Consider the following 20,838-nt stretch of genomic DNA (forward strand, 5'->3'; position numbering starts at 1 on the left):
TCAGTGGCACAGGTCCTAACATGTCTGATATCAAACCATGACCGGCTGGAGGCCACAAGACCAGCCGCAGACTTGGAAGCCCTCCGGAAGCTGGAGACCAGGACCAGAGTCCTGGTACCATTGGAGGCCCTTGGACACCAGAGCAGGAGGCAGGCAAGAGGGCCCCTTCAGCCGCACGATCCTCACTCTTTTCAACTTCTCCTTTCCATCATTTTGGACTTTGATCTGCGCTTCAGTGGCACAGGTTTTTTTCACCTAACATGTCCTTTTTTCCTTCAAAGCTGCAGGCCACCTCCACCAGTTCAACCAGGGCACCTACTGGGGGCCCTGGACTCAGAGCTCTATTGCCTTTTGTTCGCGGCAAGACACTCCTTGACTTTCAACCTTTGTAGAGGTCCCTCACACCCAGCAACTGAATCCCACCTGCCCCATCCTCTTGCCCCACCCACATGTACTCTTCCCACATTTAGTAGTCTTGCAGCCTCTTCACCTCCTTCCTCCATCACCGACATTCTTGCTCCCCATCCACAGCCGGTTTCCCCATGGCGTCGACAAAAGTGGGAAGCCAGTCATCTACGAAGGTGATTGGATGGTATGCAATAACTTCAACGACCTCGACTGCAATGCATCTGGCTGCACTTTTGCACACCTGCTCTCTCTGCAGCGGAGCACATGCCAGGTACATTTGCCATCAAAACCACACCGAAAGCACACACTGACCAAGCCAACACCTCTAAATCCCCAATGACATTACAACTCAAAGTCGGATCAAAACATCACTCTGACCAGTCAGTTCGTCCACTTCTTCACCCATGCTGCACCTTTAAGTTTCCACCTACCTACCTTCTACCTTCCAAGCCTCACTCCAAACTGGGACGCTTTACCTTAACTCCTCCGCTGCACAAACCACCACCTCCTCTCACTAATCAGACAACTCAACATTGCCGTTTGCACCAGTGCTCATTATCAAACCTTTATCTCCCACTTACCATCTCCCTGCTTTCTTTGTCCAACTACTTTGACCCCATTTTCCTTCATCCACCACGCTTGACCCCCCCTTTCCATTCGTCCAACATACTTGATTGTCCTTTCCGTTCATGTAACGCATCCTACTCCACTTTTCCTTCATCCACCTACCTCGACCTCCTTACCTTTCCTCAAAAACTGTCACACCGTGGTGAGGGATGTCTTGTCTTGGGTTTTGTCTTGTCAGTTTCCTGTTTTATTTTGAAAAGTAACTCTCCTCTCATTTCAGGTCACTTGCCCTTCCTTTTGTGTCACCTGTCTGGCGTCTTCCCTGATTCCTGATTGTTTCCACCTGTGATCCCCTGAAGACGGACCTTGATGCACTCGCCGGAGGGCGGCGACGAAGGCGTAGGCGCGGCCTGGAACTCGCAGGAGGGTGGCGACGAAGACGTAGGCGCGGCCTGGAACTCGCCGGAGGGCTGCGACGAAGGCGGAGGCGCGGCCTGGAACTCGCCGGAGGGCTGCGACGAAGGCGGCGACGAGGCCTGGAACTCGCCGGAGGGCGGCGACGAAGACATGGGCGTGGCCTGGAACTCGCCGGAGGGCAGCGACGAAGACATGGGCGTGGCCTGGAACTCACTGGAGGCTGGCGACGTAAACGAAGGCGAAGGTGTGGGCTGGAACCCCCTGGAGACTGGCGATGAAGGCGAAGGCGATGGCGAAGGTGCGGGCTGGAACCCCCTGGAGGCTGGCGGCGAAGGCGAAGGCGCGGGCTGGGTACCCCTGGAGGCTGGCGATGAAGGCGAAGGTGAAGGCGATGGCGAAGGCGAAGGCGTAGGTGCGGGCTGGAACCCGCTGGAGGCCGGCGGTGAAGGCATGGGCTGAGACCCACAGGTGACCAGACCACTGGCTGGGAAACCCTCCAGGGCCTGGGCCGGACCACCGACGGAGTTTTGCCGGGAGCTGGTGGCCTGGGAGCCGATGAAGGGTCTCTGGTACTAAACGACCTCGGCCGGACCCCTGACCGAGGAGCAGGCAGTGGAATGGGCGTGAGACTCGGCCGGGCCTCCGACCGAGGTGCAGGCAGTGGACTTGGCGTGAGACTCGGCCGGGCCTCCGACCGAGGAGCAGGCACAGGGCTTGGCGTGGGCCTCGGCCGGGCCTCCGACCGAGGAGCAGGCGCTGGACCTGGCGTGGGCCTCGGCCGGGCCTCCGACCGAGGAGCAGGCGCTGGACCTGGCGTGGGCCTCGGCCGGTCCTCCGACCGAGGTGCAGGAGCGGGCCTCGGACCTGGCGTGGGCCTCGGCCGGTCCTCCGACCGAGGTGCAGGAGCGGGCCTCGGCCGGTCCTCCGACCGAGGTGCAGGAACTTGACGTGGCGCGAGTCTCGGCCGAACCTCCGACTGAGGAGAAGAAACAGGCGTCATCTGGACCGCCGACTGAAGACCACTGGCAGGTGTCGACCGGACCGCCGACTGAAGACCACTGGCAGGTGTCGACCGGACCGCCGACTGAAGACCACTGGCAGGTGTCGACCGGACCGCCGACTGAAGACCACTGGCAGGTGTCGACCGGACCGCCGACTGAAGACCACTGGCAGGTGTCGACGGGGTTAAGGCTGAGGCCTGGGCTGGGAGCTCGGCTGTGGCTGGGGCTGAGGCCTGGGCTGGGAGCTCGGCTGTGGCTGGGGCTGAGGCCTGGGCTGGGAGCTCGGCTGTGGCTGGGGCTGAGGCCTGGGCTGGGAGCTCGGCTGTGGCTGGGGCTGAGGCCTGGGCTGGGAGCTCGGCTGTGGCTGGGGCTGAGGCCTGGGCTGGGAGCTCGGCTGTGGCTGGGGCTGAGGCCTGGGCTGGGAGCTCGGCTGTGGCTGGGGCTGAGGCCTGGGCTGGGAGCTCGGCTGTGGCTGGGGCTGAGGCCTGGGCTGGGAGCTCGGCTGTGGCTGGGGCTGAGGCCTGGGCTGGGAGCTCGGCTGTGGCTGGGGCTGAGGCCTGGGCTGGGAGCTCGGCTGTGGCTGGGGCTGAGGCCTGGGCTGGGAGCTCGGCTGTGGCTGGGGCTGAGGCCTGGGCTGGGAGCTCGGCTGTGGCTGGGGCTGAGGCCTGGGCTGGGAGCTCGGCTGTGGCTGGGGCTGAGGCCTGGGCTGGGAGCTCGGCTGTGGCTGGGGCTGAGGCCTGGGCTGGGAGCTCGGCTGTGGCTGGGGCTGAGGCCTGGGCTGGGAGCTCGGCTGTGGCTGGGGCTGAGGCCTGGGCTGGGAGCTCGGCTGGGGCTGGGGCTGAGGCCTGGGCTGGGAGCTCGGCTGGGGCTGGGGCTGAGGCCTGGGCTGGGTGCTCGGCTGGGGCTGGGGCTGAGGCCTGGGCTGGGAGCTCGGCTGGGGCTGGGGCTGAGGCCTGGGCTGGGAGCTCGGCTGGGGCTGGGGCTGAGGCCTGGGCTGGGAGCTCGGCTGTGGCTGGGGCTGAGGCCTGGGCTGGGAGCTCGGCTGTGGCTGGGGCTGAGGCCTGGGCTGGGAGCTCGGCTGTGGCTGGGGCTGAGGCCTGGGCTGGGAGCTCGGCTGTGGCTGGGGCTGAGGCCTGGGCTGGGAGCTCGGCTGTGGCTGGGGCTGAGGCCTGGGCTGGGAGCTCGGCTGTGGCTGGGGCTGAGGCCTGGGCTGGGAGCTCGGCTGTGGCTGGGGCTGAGGCCTGGGCTGGGAGCTCGGCTGTGGCTGGGGCTGAGGCCTGGGCTGGGAGCTCGGCTGTGGCTGGGGCTGAGGCCTGGGCTGGGAGCTCGGCTGTGGCTGGGGCTGAGGCCTGGGCTGGGAGCTCGGCTGTGGCTGGGGCTGAGGCCTGGGCTGGGAGCTCGGCTGTGGCTGGGGCTGAGGCCTGGGCTGGGAGCTCGGCTGTGGCTGGGGCTGAGGCCTGGGCTGGGAGCTCGGCTGTGGCTGGGGCTGAGGCCTGGGCTGGGAGCTCGGCTGTGGCTGGGGCTGAGGCCTGGGCTGGGAGCTCGGCTGTGGCTGGGGCTGAGGCCTGGGCTGGGAGCTCGGCTGTGGCTGGGGCTGAGGCCTGGGCTGGGAGCTCGGCTGTGGCTGGGGCTGAGGCCTGGGCTGGGAGCTCGGCTGTGGCTGGGGCTGAGGCCTGGGCTGGGAGCTCGGCTGTGGCTGGGGCTGAGGCCTGGGCTGGGAGCTCGGCTGTGGCTGGGGCTGGGGCCTGGGCTGGGAGCTCGGCTGTGGCGGGGGCTGAGGCCTGGGCTGGGAGCTCGGCTGTGGCTGGGGCTGAGGCCTGGGCTGGGAGCTCGGCTGTGGCTGGGGCTGAGGCCTGGGCTGGGAGCTCGGCTGTGGCTGGGGCCTGGGCTGGGAGCTCGGCTGTGGCTGAGGCCTGGGCTGGAAGCTCGGCTGTGGCTGAGGCCTGGGCTGGAAGCTCGGCTGTGGCTGAGGCTGTGGCTGAGGCTGCGGCCTGGGCTGGGAGCTCGGCGGTGGCTGAGGCCTGGGCTGGAGGCTCGGCTGTGGCTGTGGCTGTGACCTGGGCTGGGAGCTTGGCTGCGGCTGTGGCCGTGGCTGCGGCCTGGGCTGGAGCTGTGGCATGGGCTGAGGCTGGGGCTGGTAGTTTGGCTGTGGCTGAGACATGGGCTGGTAGCTTGGCTGTGGCTGTAGCCACCAAGGCCTTCCTGAGGTTATCCAGCTCCGCTTTAAAAAGTGCGACACATGGGATTTTTTTTAACCACGGCCTAATAAACAGTTCTTTATCAAAACATGCTATGGCTCTTAGCTTATCCTCGGTGTGTGCCTCACCACTTAAAATCTCCAGCAGTTTGTCTCCCAGCCTACAAAGCTGTAGGCTGTAATCTGCTGGGTCCTTTTTATATGGTCTGGTCATTCTGTCACGTCGGGGTGAAAAAGGGGAAAACTAAAGAAAGGGAAAGGTGGACCCAAACGCAGTAAACACGGGAGGCAAAGATAAGGAGAACAAAAGGCGAGCTTTAATAAAGCAAAAGCCGAGATGCAAAAAAACAAGGCAGACAAAACAGGACAAAAAAAAGCAAAGTAACAACTGAATCAGCCAGGTAAAGTAACAACTAAAAGGGCAAGACAAAGTAGCAACAGAAAACAACTAGACAAAGTGCAAATCAAAAATCAAAGTTCAAATCAAACATGGAAAACTCAAGACCAAAAACATACCAAACGGGGCTGGAGCATGGAGCATGGAGCATGGAGCATGGAGCATGGAGCATGGAGCATGGAGCATGGAGCACAGACAGAAGACAGAAGACAGAAGACAGAAGACAGAAGACAGAAGACAGCAAACATCAAACAAAGACCAGACAAAGAGTGAGGGGAAACACAGAGACTAAATACACAGACACTAATGACATGACGAGGCACAGGTGAGGAGAGAGGAGGAAGGAAGCCAGGTGAGATAACGAGGGGGAGGAGCACAGAGGAACAGGCCAGGAGGGAACAAGACAACAGACAGAGGGAGCCAGAGGGGAGAACACAGGAGAACTTAAAGGACACATGAGGGCATGGAAAATCAAAACATGAGACACAAGACATGGAGAAAGCTAAACATAATACAAGACATGGAAAAAGCAAAACATAACACAACACATGATACAAGGATGTAAATCAAATACAAGAAACCAAAAACCAGACACAAGAACAAGAGTCCTGACAATCTGTACCTGTACCTATCTGTTTATTCTGTACCTTCTGTTCTTCTGTGATAATTGGATTTTCAATGAAATTGACAGTGACGAAGCACTGTGTCTGAGCATCGTTATTGATATTTCCCCTTTGCAGGGTGTAACATTAGCGTCACACCATGTACAGATTGGTAAACCCCATTTAAACTGAAATAATCTTCTAAAAGTGAATTCATGTCCCAGTGTGGTCGAGTGCTTTTCATATCAGACACAACAACACAATGATATGATAAAGCCTCTGTTTAATCGGACCTGAATACATATTCAAAGTAAAAAGACTGAAAATGTGAAAGAAAAGACAAAAAATTATGTTTTGGTCATTAAGCCAACATACAGTCAGAGAGATGAGTTTTTCTTTGAGTCTTACTTGCTATTTTCCATGCAGGATGACGAAATTGTGACAAATGTAAACAGTTTCAAAGTAGATGAATACAAACAACATTACAGACAGTTAATAATAAAGAGCTGAGATTTCAATGCAGTACAAATACATATTCAGAAAATGAGCAGGTGAATATACACAAAGGACATTTGACTTTGATGATATAAACAGTTGTGATCCTTAAAATAAAAACAATCTGCTATAACAGTCAGATGGCGTTATTATATACATCAAGGCTAATCTAATACAGAACTAACAAAACAGTCCTGTAATAAATTCTGCCTTCATGAAGGTGATAATGTTCCATTTATGTTTAAACAGCTGAGGGAAGGTGTTGTGGTCATTTTTTGGAACTGAAATATAAATGACGTATGTATGAAACATTCTTGTCCAAACGCTGCGTTCTTAGTCAAACCATCAGTGAAGAAAAGATCCATCAGTACAAACCACAGATCCATGCTGTCTTCACACTCAGTGGCTTTTGGTAACTCTGCTGTACAGTGCAGACGGATCCTCCACAGCTGCCTGATGGTTTGATCTGTGGAGGAATTAAACAGAAATTGAAATAGTTTGTTGAAAAAATGGTAAAATAATAAACCAGAAAACTTAAAAAGTCATTAAATTCCAAACTGTTTAGAATAGAACAGACACATTCAACAAACACAAAACCTTCAAAGTTTTTCATTTAAACTCAAACGGCAGCAAAGATTCTCCTGTGTGAGGAGCTGCTCACCCTGAGGACCTGATGAAGTTTGTAGTTGCGTATACAACACTCTCCTCCTCGTTCCTGTGAGGCCGAGCTGGGCTGAAGTCTGAATGAAGAGTGTCTGCCTGGGTCCGTATGAATCGTACGCTGCCGTAGTGAAGTTCTTCTGTCTGCTGGCCACAGGGACAAGTGTACTTTTATATGTTCCATGTATTCAAACTCTTGACAAAGAAACCCAATAGAATGGAACTAGATTCTCAGTTTGTGTGCCAAAAAATACATTTAAGAAACTTTACAGCAATTTCTCTTTCCAGAAATCATGAGCTGGTTTCTCAAGATAATCCACAGACCTTATTGTGATCAGTTTCACGTAGGAATTATTTTCTTTCTACTGAAATACAACCCACCAGTCGAACCACAGCAGCTACTTATGGACGAGAGGCTCATGGTCACCATAGTGCTGGATGTAAACACTAATGTTCATGGTCATACCTTGAGTAGATGCACGCTTCCCTCTGTACAGTGATACAAAAATAGTTCCTTTGTGAAACTGTTCACAACAAGGTGGAGATGAAGTTCCATCTCATTCCATTATATTGGAGAGAAAACCAACATCTCTATGGCTGATAACTCCAAAACTCATGTTGTTTTGTTTTTAGGGTGAACTGGCCCTTGAAGGTACTAAATAAAACATTTATTGTGTTGTTGCATCAAATCAACATTCAATAAACTGAAAAAAGGAGTTTCTGCCTAACTTGCTAAAACATAGATGTGTGTGATGTGTACACTACCTACTGCTCACCAGCAGAGGTCACAACATTCATTCAAAACTCATTATTTACAATATATTATTTACAACCAAACAAAAGTCCTGTGTGGTCTTTAAAGGAGCAGTGCATAGTTTTAAGGGGGGAATTTTAATCAGAAGAGAAAGATCTTCATTGACTGATTATTGAACAACTTTTTTATTCTTATTCTGTTGGGACCCACAGATGTGGTCATTAATTGTGAATTTCAAAACAGACTCTGAACTGAACTCAGTTTCCCAGAATTCCCCAGTCTACACACCTAGGTGCAAATTCAGCCTTGAGCTATTATTGGTCAGGATGACAGACCCCCCTCTGACCAGATAGACAAAACTTGAACTTCCTTTGTCCTCTCTCTTCTCCACCTCTCTCGCCACAGTGCTGCCTGCCCTCAAGGTCTCGTCTTCTGGATTCTTCTGGGCCTAACAACTGTTGAGAGTTGCCAGCTGCATTTGCAGCAAGCCCAAAGAACTTCTCCTCACAGCAGCGACGTGAGGTCCTGCTGGTATTCCAGTGCAGTTAGCACCAGCAGCTGCTACGCAAAGCTTACCAGCTGACTACACAACCCAAGGAAAACCAAACAAGTTAGCACAGAGCTGCTATCCTTGGAAAGGAAAGGAGTGACCAGTTTCCTCCACCTGCTGTCTTTCATCAGAACTTGCACAACAAGAACAGCATTGTTCAACACTGGAACCCCAACCTTCTCCTACTGGGCTCATCAGCCAAGGAACCAACAGCACCTTTTCTTCAAAGACTGATTTGGTGAACTGGTTATATTATGTTACATGTCATTATTACATTATGGAAATAATAAATATTTCTGAGTTTGTATTATTACCTTATTCATATTGTAAATATTAAAATCTGAGTTTGTCTTCTCCAAAAACTACACAGTGCCCCTTTAATTCAACAGCTGAACCCTGTGCTGGATGCATTGTTGGACTGACAGTACTTCATTTATTGTGGGTATTTAAAGGAAAAGTTCACAAGTTTGGAAGTAATTCCGGTATAACATTTTGACCTTCCACTGCAGCAAATCCTTCACATTATCTTGATTCTGCTCATGAGTTGAGATGCACACAGAAAAGTAAGAGAGGGTGATAGAAGGAGAAGGAAGTGATTCATGTGGGGGAAGAAAAAGAGAAGAGACGAAGGTAAAGAAGGATAGGATCTTTCTGTTTATACCTGTGCTCTGTTGTCTGGTCTCTCGTCAGCCTCAGACTGCTGTTGTGAAGACCTCACTCTTCTGAAGAGACAATAAAAGGTCAGAGCAACGAAACAAACAAATTATTTAAATTATCACAGATTTTAGAGGATAGGTTCATATAATTTCAAGTATGTATTTGTACAATGCTGAAATGCACATTGAGAGAATAAATAGTCGCTGTACTCAACCAGTGCAGTGACTTCCCACTGTTTGAAAGACTTTGGTGTCAAAGATGAATTCTAGTGAGTGACACACTGGGAGGGGAGGTGCAGCAGAGGGCCACAGGTCAGATTCAAACCCAGGACCACTGCAGTCTCTGTACATGAGGCACACGCTCTACCAACTGAGCTACTGGGTACCTCAACACATGTTCTTCTTAATACAGGTGTGATATCAGAGGGACTAGAAGGACAATAACTCTTTCACTGTACATATTCAATCACAGAGAAACTGAACTGCTCACCTGATGCAGAAAAAGACCAAGAGCAGCATGAAGATCAGAATAACAGCAGTGGTCGAGAGAGCAACTGGTAACTTCCATGTAGCTGGAAAACAGACAGAACAAACACTGGAAGTTACAAGAACTATTGGGTCCAAACGTGACTGTCAGTTGGACAAAAACACCAGATTTTCTAATTAAATGTGTGAGAGAGGAGTTGGTTCTGTCAAAGGTTTCACAAACAAACATTTTCATGTTGAGGAATTAATAACTCACCTGCCACAACAATCAGCTGTAAGGTGGAGTTATGACGTCCTCTTCTGTTCTGGGCTTCACAGTAATAATTCCCACTGTGTTCAGCTCTGAAGTCAGTGATGGTGAAGATCTGTCCTGATGCTTTTGGTGAGTCTTCATTCTCCTTGTACCAGGTGTAATTAGCTGCTGGGTTAGCATCACTGCTACAGGTCAGATTCACTGAACTGCCCTCCACTATCTCAGCAGAGGGACTCACTGACACAGAGGGAAGTCTTGGACCATCTGGAGATGTATTAAGAGAAAAGGCTAAGTGTGTGTTACAACAATAGAATGTGTAATATTTAAACCATAAAGTGTGAACATCTGTGTGTAGCACTGTTTGAATCTGAATCCCAGAACAGCATCAAACTCCTCAAGTCTCCTGGAGCTGCTCAGTGAATTACAGCAGACTGAGAATGTGGAGCACAAGAACGCAGACATGACAGTAACATCTTCTCCTGCAAAGACTGGACAGATTTAATCTGTTATTTTTAAATAATCTGTTTCTCTCACATGTCACATTAATATAGATGTATTCAGACGTCCTCCTCCCCAGCTGGTTCTCAGCTGTGCAGTAATACTCTCCAGAGTCAGAGGACTGGATGGAGCTGAAGACAAGCTGTGGATCTTTACTGAGAGGTTGAAGGTCTGGATCTCCATTCTTCTTGTACCAGGTGTATTTAGCTGCTGGGTTAGCATCACTGCTACAGGTCAGAGTCACTGAACTGCCCTCCACTATCTCAGCAGAGGGACTCACTGACACAGAGGGAAGTCTTGGACCATCTGGAGGAGATGTCAACACGTATTAATTAAAAATTAGTATATGTGATCACAGACAACTGACTGTTGTGATTGAAATGTATGTTTCTCTGTTTTTATAGTAATTGTCTCTATGTGTCACAGTGGCTGTCTAGAGAGCTGATCATGGAGCTGAACCTGGTCAGACTCCTCCTGGTGGAAACTGACAGCCAATAAATATCATTTGTACTTTTAGTTCTTTACACGTGTCTGTCCTCAATGTGTAGCCAGTGTGTATTTGTCTTTGTCTTGATGCAGTGGATCAAACTCACAGACTGGAGGAGAGCCGTAGCTCTCATGTCCTTTCAAAGCACAAGAGATGATGTCTCCAGGATAAACCCGGCCTTTAAAAGAAGATGTCTCCACCCCTGTGACTTTCTGTCCGTTCTTGAACCAGACGTAGGAAAGACGAGCAGCTGGACTGCAGCTGCTGTGACACTTCAGCTCTGCCTCAGTATCAGACTGGTGGACTGTTATTCTGGTCACCTGCACCTGCAGAGCTGGATATGAGAACAAGAAACAATATTATTATCACTGGTTCTAACAGAAATCACTGATAGATGTACACACACGACAACACAACACTTACTATTCCTACAACTAGCAGTGAACATTAGTGCCAACACAACAGTAATTATTACACAAACTCATGATGATCCATCATTTTCAACATCTTCACTGTTTCTAAATGTACTATGTTGATGTTTTACATCAGTGTGTGTTCATCAGTACCTGTGACAGTCAGAGTTGTACCAGGTAAACTACTCCTCCACTCAGACCGTTGTGTTGTAAACTTGAAGTGATACTGAGCTGAATCACTCTCTGTCAGGTCAGTGATTCTCAGAGTGGAGCGTCCTCTCTCTGATTCAAGGACCTGAACACGACCTGCAAACTGGGAGTCACTAAGGTCCTCAGGCTGTGAAGGACTCTGCCACTGATGAGAACGTTTAGGACTGAACCAGAATTTAGACCCGATGGTGAAATAACTGCTGTAAGTACAAGAAATGTCCACTGATGAGCCTTTGGAGGCACAGATGCTTCTGTCAGTGTAAATCACTCTGTTGCAGGTTTGACCATCAGCACCTGAAAGATAAAACAAAGTTCTGATCATTTTTAAACCAGAGTTGATGAAGAGTCACAATGAAGGTCTCCATATTAAAATCCATGTAGTTATCAGACTCCATCAGATGGTGTTATGTTAGTGTAGTAAACTCACACACTGGAGGAGAGGGGAAATCCTCATGTCCTTCAACAGCACAGGAAATACTGTCTGCAGAATTATAGTAGACTGAATAAGTCGAAGATGTTTGTGACTGAATTTTCTGTCCACTCTTGTACCAGATGTAGGAAGAACGATCAGGTAGACGACAACTGCTGTGACACTTCAGGTATTTCCAGGGAGATAATGAGGATGTGCTCACCTGCACCTGGAGATCTGAATCTGTGAAAAAAGAACAAGAATGTTACTTTAGACAAACTGTTGACATACAAACACAACACATTTATATTATTGTTCTTAAGATGTTGAAGATTTTGAAATAATTCAAATATGAATGAAAATGTTACCTGTGACCCTCAAAGTGACTCCAGGTGAACCAGTATATCTCCCATCTGGTTGGTTTGTTATGAATCTGAACTTGTATTCAGCTGAGTCGCTCTCTCTCAGGTCTCTGATTCTCAGACTGCAGTCGGTGTTACCACAGATATGCTGCACACGACCTGAATACTCTGGGTCTGTTTTCAGATCCATATAAACACCATGACTCACTTTTGTGAACCAGAACCTGTTCTCAACTCTCTTTACAGTAGATGGGTATCTGTAGGTGCAGCTCATGTCCACTGTTGATCCTTTTAAGGCACAGATCTCAGTAGAGCTGTAAGTCACTCCCCAGCCATCCTGACCCTGTATCACTGTAACACAGAGAACATCAGAAACTACAATCAGACTCAAAACATCATCAGGAGACAGATTTTCACTGCAGTGGAGGAGCTTCAGTCTGTGAAGATACACTTCACAACACACTGTGGCTCTCTTCATACAAACTTGCGTTTGGTGGGCGAGCAAAGGCAGCTTTCAGACGGTTTTGTAAAGGAATTTTCACATATTTAGTTTCATAGGCTCATTGTCGTAAATGTGTCTATATACATCTCCCACTCTGCTGACAGAAGAGGTAGAGTCACCCTGAGCTCATGATCGGGGTCACTGACATCTGTGTGGTCAGAAGTTCCTGTGACTTCACTAAACTTCACTATATCTCATATGAGAAACACACGAGCTTCACAATCCACCAAAATCCATCTTCCATCAATTACAACGTGACTTAAACAAGCAGTTTTCCATAGAGGGTTAAATAGTCAGAGACCAGGAAGTTTCCTTCAGCACTGGAGAAGCAAAACCAAAGTCAACAGAGGTGTGGAGAAATGTACAAATCATCAAGGTTTACATGAGAATATTTAAAGTAAAGGAACAGAGAAAGATGAGCACATGATCTCTGAGAGCACTGAGGACGGACATCACACAGAGGCTGCAGTGAAGGAGCAACAATGTGTTGACATTGTGTACTTTAACACAATACTTAGAGAGAAACACTTAGAAGAAAAGTGTGACGCATGAAACAAGTGTCTGCTGGTTATCTTGCTGTGGTCAGGCTGTTGCAGAATGTGAATGACATCTGCAGAGAAATGCAGAAGTCTGAGGTGTGAGCAACTTTTCTCACGGATATAAAACACTGACAAATTTATCCTGAAGCAAGAAATACTCACAAATACTGATAGAATATCTGTCTAGCAGCTAAATACTCTACTTTGGCCTCCAGAGAGATGCTGACTCTGTTGTTTGGTGCTGGGCAGGTAGTGCACAGCTGGTTTTTAGAGACGTGTCACTGATAACAGCTGCTGCTGCTGCAGGAAACGAGGCTGATGAGAACACTGAGAGTGAACTCAAACATTAAAGTTCGAAAAATAAAACAAAATCAAACTCTTTGCAGCTGACAGGAACTGGAGTCAGAAGATAAATCTTTATTTTTATTCTCTCATTTTATACCCACATGATATTAATTTTGTGTCCCTGTGTTAATCATCCTATCAGAGCACATCGACCCGCCTCTAACACGTACGAATGCAGGCTCAAGTTGAGTTTGGAGGAAGTTTGAACGATGGAGGAAGTTCCTCAGAACGATTCATTTTATTTAACTGATTTTCTCTCCAGATTTTTCCATTGTTAACGTACAGTATGTGCTGTCACTGTACATCCACACAAACACAGCTTTTATATCTCTAACTGCACTGTTGCACATCAAGTCTTTACTATAAACCCACCATGCTAACTGTCTTACAGTATAAATGTAGACGTACAGTACCTTGGACAGACAGAAGGACGACAACAAATCCACTCGCTGCTGCTGTTAAACTCATCGCTTCTCCTCACGTCTGTTAAATCAGCAGGTCGATCACATACATGAGAAGTACTGAGTGTCAGTTCATCTCACCAAACACTTCTACATAAAGAGGGAAGACGCGGTCACGAGACAGTTTGTCTCTCTCTGGTTGGTTCACTTGTCTTAAACCCACATCGAGGTGTTAACTGGCTGGCTTCCTTCCTCTTTATATTATTAACATATATGAAGAGACGAACAACTGTGAACCCTCAAGATGAAATGAAGAAATGATTCTTACTGTTGCTTTAAAACACAATGCAGGTAAAACATGGACGTATCAGCAAATTGAACACTAAATGTGGCAGCAGAACAGAAAAGGTTCAGTCAGCCTTTGATTTTTATCTGAGCTTTGATTCAAATAAAAAGCCTAAACCAGACATCCATCAGAGTATGTGTGAGCTAATGTTTAGACAATAAACTGGATGTTACGTGTAGCAACAATAGTGAGAACACGAACACAAGACACTGAGGAGGCAGGCAGGGTAAAGAACAAGAGGCAAGCTTTAATAACAAGCCATAGCAGCTGGACACCAGAGCAGGAGGTCGGCAACAGGGCAGCAAGACTCAAAGTCAGACTGATCAGGACTATGGCATGAGGCAGGTCTGGTTGGCTGTCGGAGAAGGCTGACTGATTACCTGGGCGGTCTGGTAGTGGGTCAGCAGGGATAGAAATCTCAGGGTCTGGAAAAGGTGTTGGTTGGGCTACCAACAGAGAACCAGGGACCAGAGGGGCATTGGCTGACCCAGGAACAGGAACAGCATCTGCAGAGGAGGCTGGGGACCGCTACACCCATCTTCAACCCCACGACCTCCGATAACTTTACTCTGGCCTCTGCTGCACCTCCCTTCCGCCCCCCTTCAGCCGCACGACCCTCACTCTTTTCAACTTCCCTCAACAGCAGATCCAGTACAACAACCTTTCCATCATTTTGGTCTTTGTTCTGCGCTTCAGTGGCACAGGTTTTTACACCTAATATGTCCTTTTTTCCTTCCAAGCTGCAGGCCACCTCCACCAGTTCAACCATTAGCATCTCAGTCGGAGGCCCGGCCGAGGCCTGTTCTTGCTCCTTGTTCGGAGGCCCGGCCGAGGCCTTTTCCTGCTCCTTGTTCGGAGGCCCAGCCGAGGCCTTTTCCTGCTCCTTGGTCAGAGGCCCGGGCAAGTCCCATGCCAAGTCCAGTGCCTGTTCCTGCTCCTCGGTCGGAGGCCTGGCCAAGGCCTGTTCCTGCTCCTTGGTCAGAGGCCTGGCCGAGTCCCACACCAAGTCCGGTGCCTGTTCCTTGGTCGCGGGCCTGGCCAAGGCCATTTGTTGCCAGAGACCCTTCATCGGCTCCCAGGCCACCGGCTCCCGGCAAAACTCTGTCAGTGGTCCGGCCAAGACCCTGGAGGGTTTCCCAGTCAGTAGTCCAGTCGCCAGTGGGTCTCAGCCCACGCCTTTGTTGCCAGCCTCCAGCGAGTTCCAGGCCTACAGCTATGCCTTTGTCGCCGGCCTCCAGTGCGCCTCAACCCACGTCCCCAGTATCCAGTGCGTCTCAGCCCATGCCGCTTCTGCCGGATTCCAGAACCCCTTCGCCTTCGTCCTCACCACAGACCTCCGGACCGCCTTCGTCCTCACCACAGACCTCCAGAGTGCCTTCGTCTTCATCGCTGGCTCCCAGAACGCCTACGTCTTCATCTTCGTCACCAGCCTCCAGAACGCCTTCATTTTCGTTGTCGGCCTCTAGTGGGTCCCAGTTCACGTCCCTGGCCTCCAGCGGGTCCCAGTCCTCGCCTCCACCCTTCTGTTTGTTTGGACCTTGGCCCTCCCCCTGACCCCCTCCACCCTCCCAGCTTCACTTGGACTCTGAACTTGTGTTTTGAGGGACATCTGGGAGCTGTCCCTTAAGGGGGGGGGATACTGTCACGATTCCTGTTTGTGTTGTGTTCTTGTATCTGGTTTTTGGTTTCATGTATTTGATTCATGTCTTTATACCATATCTTGTTGTGTCCTATGTTTTATTTTTCCATGTCTTGTGTCTTATGTTTTCATTTTCCATGCCCTCATGTGTCCTCTAAGTTTCTCCTATGTTCTCCCCTCTGACTCCCTCTGTCTGTTTTTGTTCCCTTCATGTTTTCTCATGTGCTCCTCCCCCTCGTTACCTCACCTGGCATCCTCCCTCCTCTCTCCTCACCTGTTGCTCGTCATGTCATTAGTGTCTGTGTATCCCTGTGTTCCCTTCACTCCCTGTCTGGTCATTGTTTGTATTCTGTCTTTGGTTGTTCATGCTCCTGCTCCTGCTCCTGTTCCCTGTTTGGTATGTTTTGGATTTTTTGGCATTTCTTTTTCCATGTTTGATTTGAACTTTGACTTTAATTTGAACTTTGTATTTTTGCTTTGCTACTTTGTCTCATCCTTGGTTGCTACTTTGTCTTTTGTCCCTGTTTGTCTGCTTTTGGTGTTTGTAATCAGCTTTTTAATAAAAACTCGCCATTTGTTCCCCTAATCTTGCCTCCTGTGTAACTGTGTTTGGGTCCACCTCCCCTTCCATAGTCTTCCCTTTTTACCCCAACCTGACAAAAACCTCCCATTAATCCAATTAAAACTACCTTTATGCTAAATGGAGCATGGTTCCTGTTAGTGAAAATTTGAGTTGGATGATTTAAATGTATGTTTATCTGTACCTGTACCTATCTGTATCTGTTTATTCTGTACCTTCTGTTCTTCTGTGATAATCAGATCTTCAATGAAACTGCCAGAGACGAAGCACTGTGTCTGAGCATCGTTATTGATATTTACCCTTTTCAGGGTGTAACATTAGCGTCACACCATGTACAGATTGGTAAACCCCATTTAATCTGAAATTATCTTTTTAAAAGTGAATTCATGTCCCAGTGTGGTCGAGTGCTTTTCATATCAGACACAACAACACAATGATATGATAAAGCCTCTGTTTAATTGGACCTGAATACATATTCAAAGTAAAAAGACTGAAAATGTGAAAGAAAGGACAAAAAATAATGTTTTGGTCATTCAGCCAACATACAGTCAGAGAGATGAGTTTTTCTTTGAGTCTTACTTGCTATTTTCCATGCAGGATGACGAAAATGTGACAAATGTAAACACAGTTTTCAAAGTAGATGAATACAAACAACAATATAGACAGTTAATAATAAAGAGCTGAGATTTCAATGCAGTAAAAATACATATTAAGAAAATGAGCAGGTGAATGTACACAAAGGACATTTGACTTTGATATAAACAGTTGTGATCCTTAAAATAGTGGAAAAAAACAATCTGCTGTAACAGTCAGATGGAGTTATTATATACATCAAGGCTAATCTAATACAGTCTAACAAAACAGTCCTGTAATAAATTCTGCCTTCATGAAGGTGATAATGTTCCATTTATGTTTAAACAGTTGAGGGAAGATGTTCCCTTTTTGGAACTGAAATATAAATGGCATATGTATGAAATATTATTGTCTCAACTCTGCGTTCTTAGTCAAACCATCAGTGAAGAAAAGATCCACCAGTACAAACCACAGATCCATGCTGTCCTCACACTCAGTGGCTTTTGGTAACTCTGCTGTACAGTGCAGACGGATCCTCCACAGCTGCCTGATGGTTTGATCTGTGGAGGAATTAAACAGAAATTAAAACAGTTTGTTGAAAAAAATGGTAAAGTAATAAACAAGAAAACTTAAAAAGTCATTAATTCCAAACTGTTTAGAATAGAACAGACACATTCAACAAACACAAAACCTTCAAAGTTTTTCATTTAAACTCAAACAGCAGCAAAGATTCTCCTGTGTGAGGAGCTGCTCACCCTGAGGACCTGATGAAGTTTGTAGTTGCGTATACAACACTCTCCTCCTCGTTCCTGTGAGGCCGAGCTGGGCTGAAGTCTGAATGAAGAGTGTCTGCCTGGGTCCTTATGAATCGTACGCTGCCGTAGTGAAGTTCTTCTGTCTGCTGGCCACAGGGACAAGTGTACTTTTATATGTTCCATGTATTTAAACTCTTGACAAAGAAACCCAATGGAATGGAACTAGATTCTCAGTTTGTGTGCCAAAAAATACATTTAAGAAACTTTACAGCAATTTCTCTTTCCAGAAATCATGAACTGGTTTCTCAAGATAATCCACAGACCTTATTGTGATCAGTTTCACATAGGAATTATTTTCTTTCTACTGAAATACAACCCACCAATCGAACCACAGCAGCTACTTATGGACGAGAGGCTCATGGTCACCATAGTGCTGGATGTAAACACTAATGTTCATGGTCATACCTTGAGTAGATGCACGCTTCCCTCTGTACAGTGATACAAAAATAGTTCCTTCGTGAAACTGTTCACAACAAGGTGGAGATGAAGTTTAATCTCATTCCATTATATTGGAGAGAAAACCAACATCTCTATGGCTGATAACTCCAAAACTCATGTTGTTTTGTTTTTAGGGTGAACTGGCCCTTGAAGGTACTAAATAAAACATTTATTGTGTTGTTGCATCAAATCAACATTCAATAAACTGAAAAAAGGAGTTTCTGCCTAACTTGCTAAAACATAGATGTGTGCGATGTGTACACTACCTACTGCTCACCAGCAGAGGTCACAACATTCATTCAAAACTCATTATTTACAATATATTTTTTACCACCAAACCTGTGTGGTCTTTAAAGGAGCAGTGCATAGTTTTAAGGGGGGAATTTTAATCAGAAGAGAAAGATCTTCATTGACTGATTATTGAACAACTTTTTTATTCTTATTATGTTGGGACCCACAGATGTGGTCATTAATTGTGAATTTCAAAACAGAACTGAACTGAATTCAGTTTCCCAGAATTCTCCAGTCTACACACCTAGGTGCAAATTCATCCTTGAGCTATTATTGGTCAGGATGACAGACCCCCCTCTGACCAGATAGACAAAGTGAACTTCCTTTGTCCTCTCTCTTCTCCACCTCTCTAGCTACAGTGCTGCCTGCCCTCAAGGTCTCGACTTCTGGATTTTTCTGGGCCTAACAACTGCCAAGAGTTGAGAGCTGCATTTGCAGCAAGCCTGAAGAACTTCTCCTCACAGCAGCGACGTGAGGTTCTGCTAGTATTCCAGTGCAGTTAGCACCAGCAGCTACTACACAAAGCTTACCAGCTGAATACACAACCCAAGGAAGACCAAACAAGTTAGCACCAAGCTGCTATCCTTGGAAAGGAAAGGAGTGACCAGTTTCCTCCACCTGCTGTCTTTCATCAGAACTTGCACAACAAGAACAGCATTGTTCAACACTGGAACCCAAACCTTCTCCTACTGGGCTCATCAGCCAAGGAACCAACAGCACCAAAGGCTGATTTGGAGAATTGGTTATATTTTCCCTTTTTCAAGGGAGGTGCCCTGAGGTGATCTAATATGAATTGGATTTTATTTATCAAAACTAATATTTATCCCTGATAATCATTAATTATCACTGATAATTATTATATGATATACCGGTATATGGTGCCCCGTGTGAGACAGTGTATTAATTCACACACATCAGTGTAGTAAATCTGCTACACTGATTTCTACATAATGTTGCATGAAGCATTACAATTCACTTATGGAAATAATAAATGTTTCTGAGTTTGTATTAATACTTCATTTGTTTTTTAAGTCATAAAATTCTGAATTACTTCTCCAAAAACAACAATTATGTCCCTTTCAAAGTTGAACCCTGTCCTGGATGTATTGTTGGACTGACAGTACTTCATTCACTGTGGGTATTTAAAGGAAAAGTTCACAAGTTTTGAAGTAATTCCGGTATAACATTTTGCCCTTCCACTGCAGCAAATCCTTCACATTATCTTAATTCTCCTCATGAATTGAGGTGCACACAGAAAAGTAAGAGAGGGTGATAGAAGGAGAAGGAAGTTATTCATGTTGGGGAATAAAAAGGGAAGAGACGAAGGTAAAGAAGGATAGGATCTTTCTGTTTATACCTGTGCTCTGTTGTCTGGTCTGTCATCAGCCTCAGACTGCTGTTGTGAAGACCTCACTCTTCTGAAGAGACAATAAAAGGTCAGAGCAAAGAAACAAATACATAATTCATCACAGACTTTAGAGGATAGGTTCATGTTATTTCAAGTATAGATTCATACAATGCTCAAATATGAATTCTAATGAGTGGCAAAGTGGGAGGTGACGTCCAGCAGAGGGCCACAGGTCAGATTCAAACCCAGGACCACTGCAGTCTCTGTACATGAGGCACACGCTCTACCAACTGAGCTACTACTGTGGTACCCCAAAACATGCTCTTCTTAATACAAGCTTGATATCATAGGGACAAGAGGGCCAATAACTGTCATTATACATATTTAAGTCTTTCCTTTAAGATGCAAAGTAAATTCAATCACAGAGAAACTGACCTGATGCAGAAAAAGACCAAGAAGAGCATGAAGACCAGAATAACAGCAGTGGTTGAGAGAGCAACTGGTAACTTCCATGTAGCTGGAAAACAATGACAGAGAACAAACACTGGTCCAGGTGGTCTTTAAAACACATTTTGTTTGTCACTGTACCAGGTGTAATTAGCTTCTGGGTTAGCATCACTGCTACAGGTCAGAGTCACTGAACTGCCCTCCACTATCTCAGCAGAGTGTGTGTTACAACAGAATGTGTAGTATTTAATCCACAAAGTGTGAACATCTGTGTGTAGCACTGTTTGAATCTGGTCCCAGAACAGCATAAAACTCCTCAAGTCACCTGGAGCTGCTCAGTGAATTACAGCAGACTGAGAATGTGGAGCACAAGAACATAGACATGACAGTAACATCTTCTCCTGCAAAGACTGGACAGATTTAATCTGTTATTTTTAAATTAACTGTTTCACTCACATGTCACATTAACATAGATGTATTCAGACGTCCTCCTCCCCAGCTGGTTCTCAGCTGTACAGTAATACTCTCCAGAGTCAGAGGACTGGATGGAGCTGAAGACAAGCTCTGGATCTTTACTGAGAGGTTGAAGGTCTGGATCTCCATTCTTCTTGTACCAGGTGTAATTAGCTGCTGGGTTAGCATCACTGCTACAGGTCAGAGTCACTGAACTGCCCTCCACTATCTCAGCAGAGGGACTCACTGATACAGAGGGAAGCTTTGGACCATCTGGAGTCGACATGGACATCAGATTA

The 20,838-nt window shown here is 47.4% G+C and overlaps 1 protein-coding gene across 1 annotated transcript in view; it reads right to left on the reverse strand.

Annotated features, from left to right (window-relative positions):
* LOC119019148 (B-cell receptor CD22-like) overlaps nucleotides 1-20,838 on the reverse strand; it is a gene marked incomplete at its 3' end in the record, with an annotated part of 68,829 nt that overhangs the window by 44,454 nt on the left and 3,537 nt on the right. Inside the window, exons 4-9 of the mRNA XM_037097466.1 lie at nucleotides 20,543-20,812; nucleotides 9,978-10,247; nucleotides 9,447-9,707; nucleotides 9,195-9,276; nucleotides 8,710-8,770; nucleotides 6,746-6,891 (exon numbers count right to left, since the gene is read on the reverse strand). Coding sequence (XP_036953361.1) covers nucleotides 6,746-6,891; nucleotides 8,710-8,770; nucleotides 9,195-9,276; nucleotides 9,447-9,707; nucleotides 9,978-10,247; nucleotides 20,543-20,812 — 1,090 coding nt within the window. The remainder of the gene's footprint in view (nucleotides 1-6,745; nucleotides 6,892-8,709; nucleotides 8,771-9,194; nucleotides 9,277-9,446; nucleotides 9,708-9,977; nucleotides 10,248-20,542; nucleotides 20,813-20,838) is intronic.

Source organism: Acanthopagrus latus, chromosome 1 (genome assembly GCF_904848185.1).
Source record: "Acanthopagrus latus isolate v.2019 chromosome 1, fAcaLat1.1, whole genome shotgun sequence".
NCBI classification, from domain to species: domain Eukaryota; kingdom Metazoa; phylum Chordata; class Actinopteri; order Spariformes; family Sparidae; genus Acanthopagrus; species Acanthopagrus latus.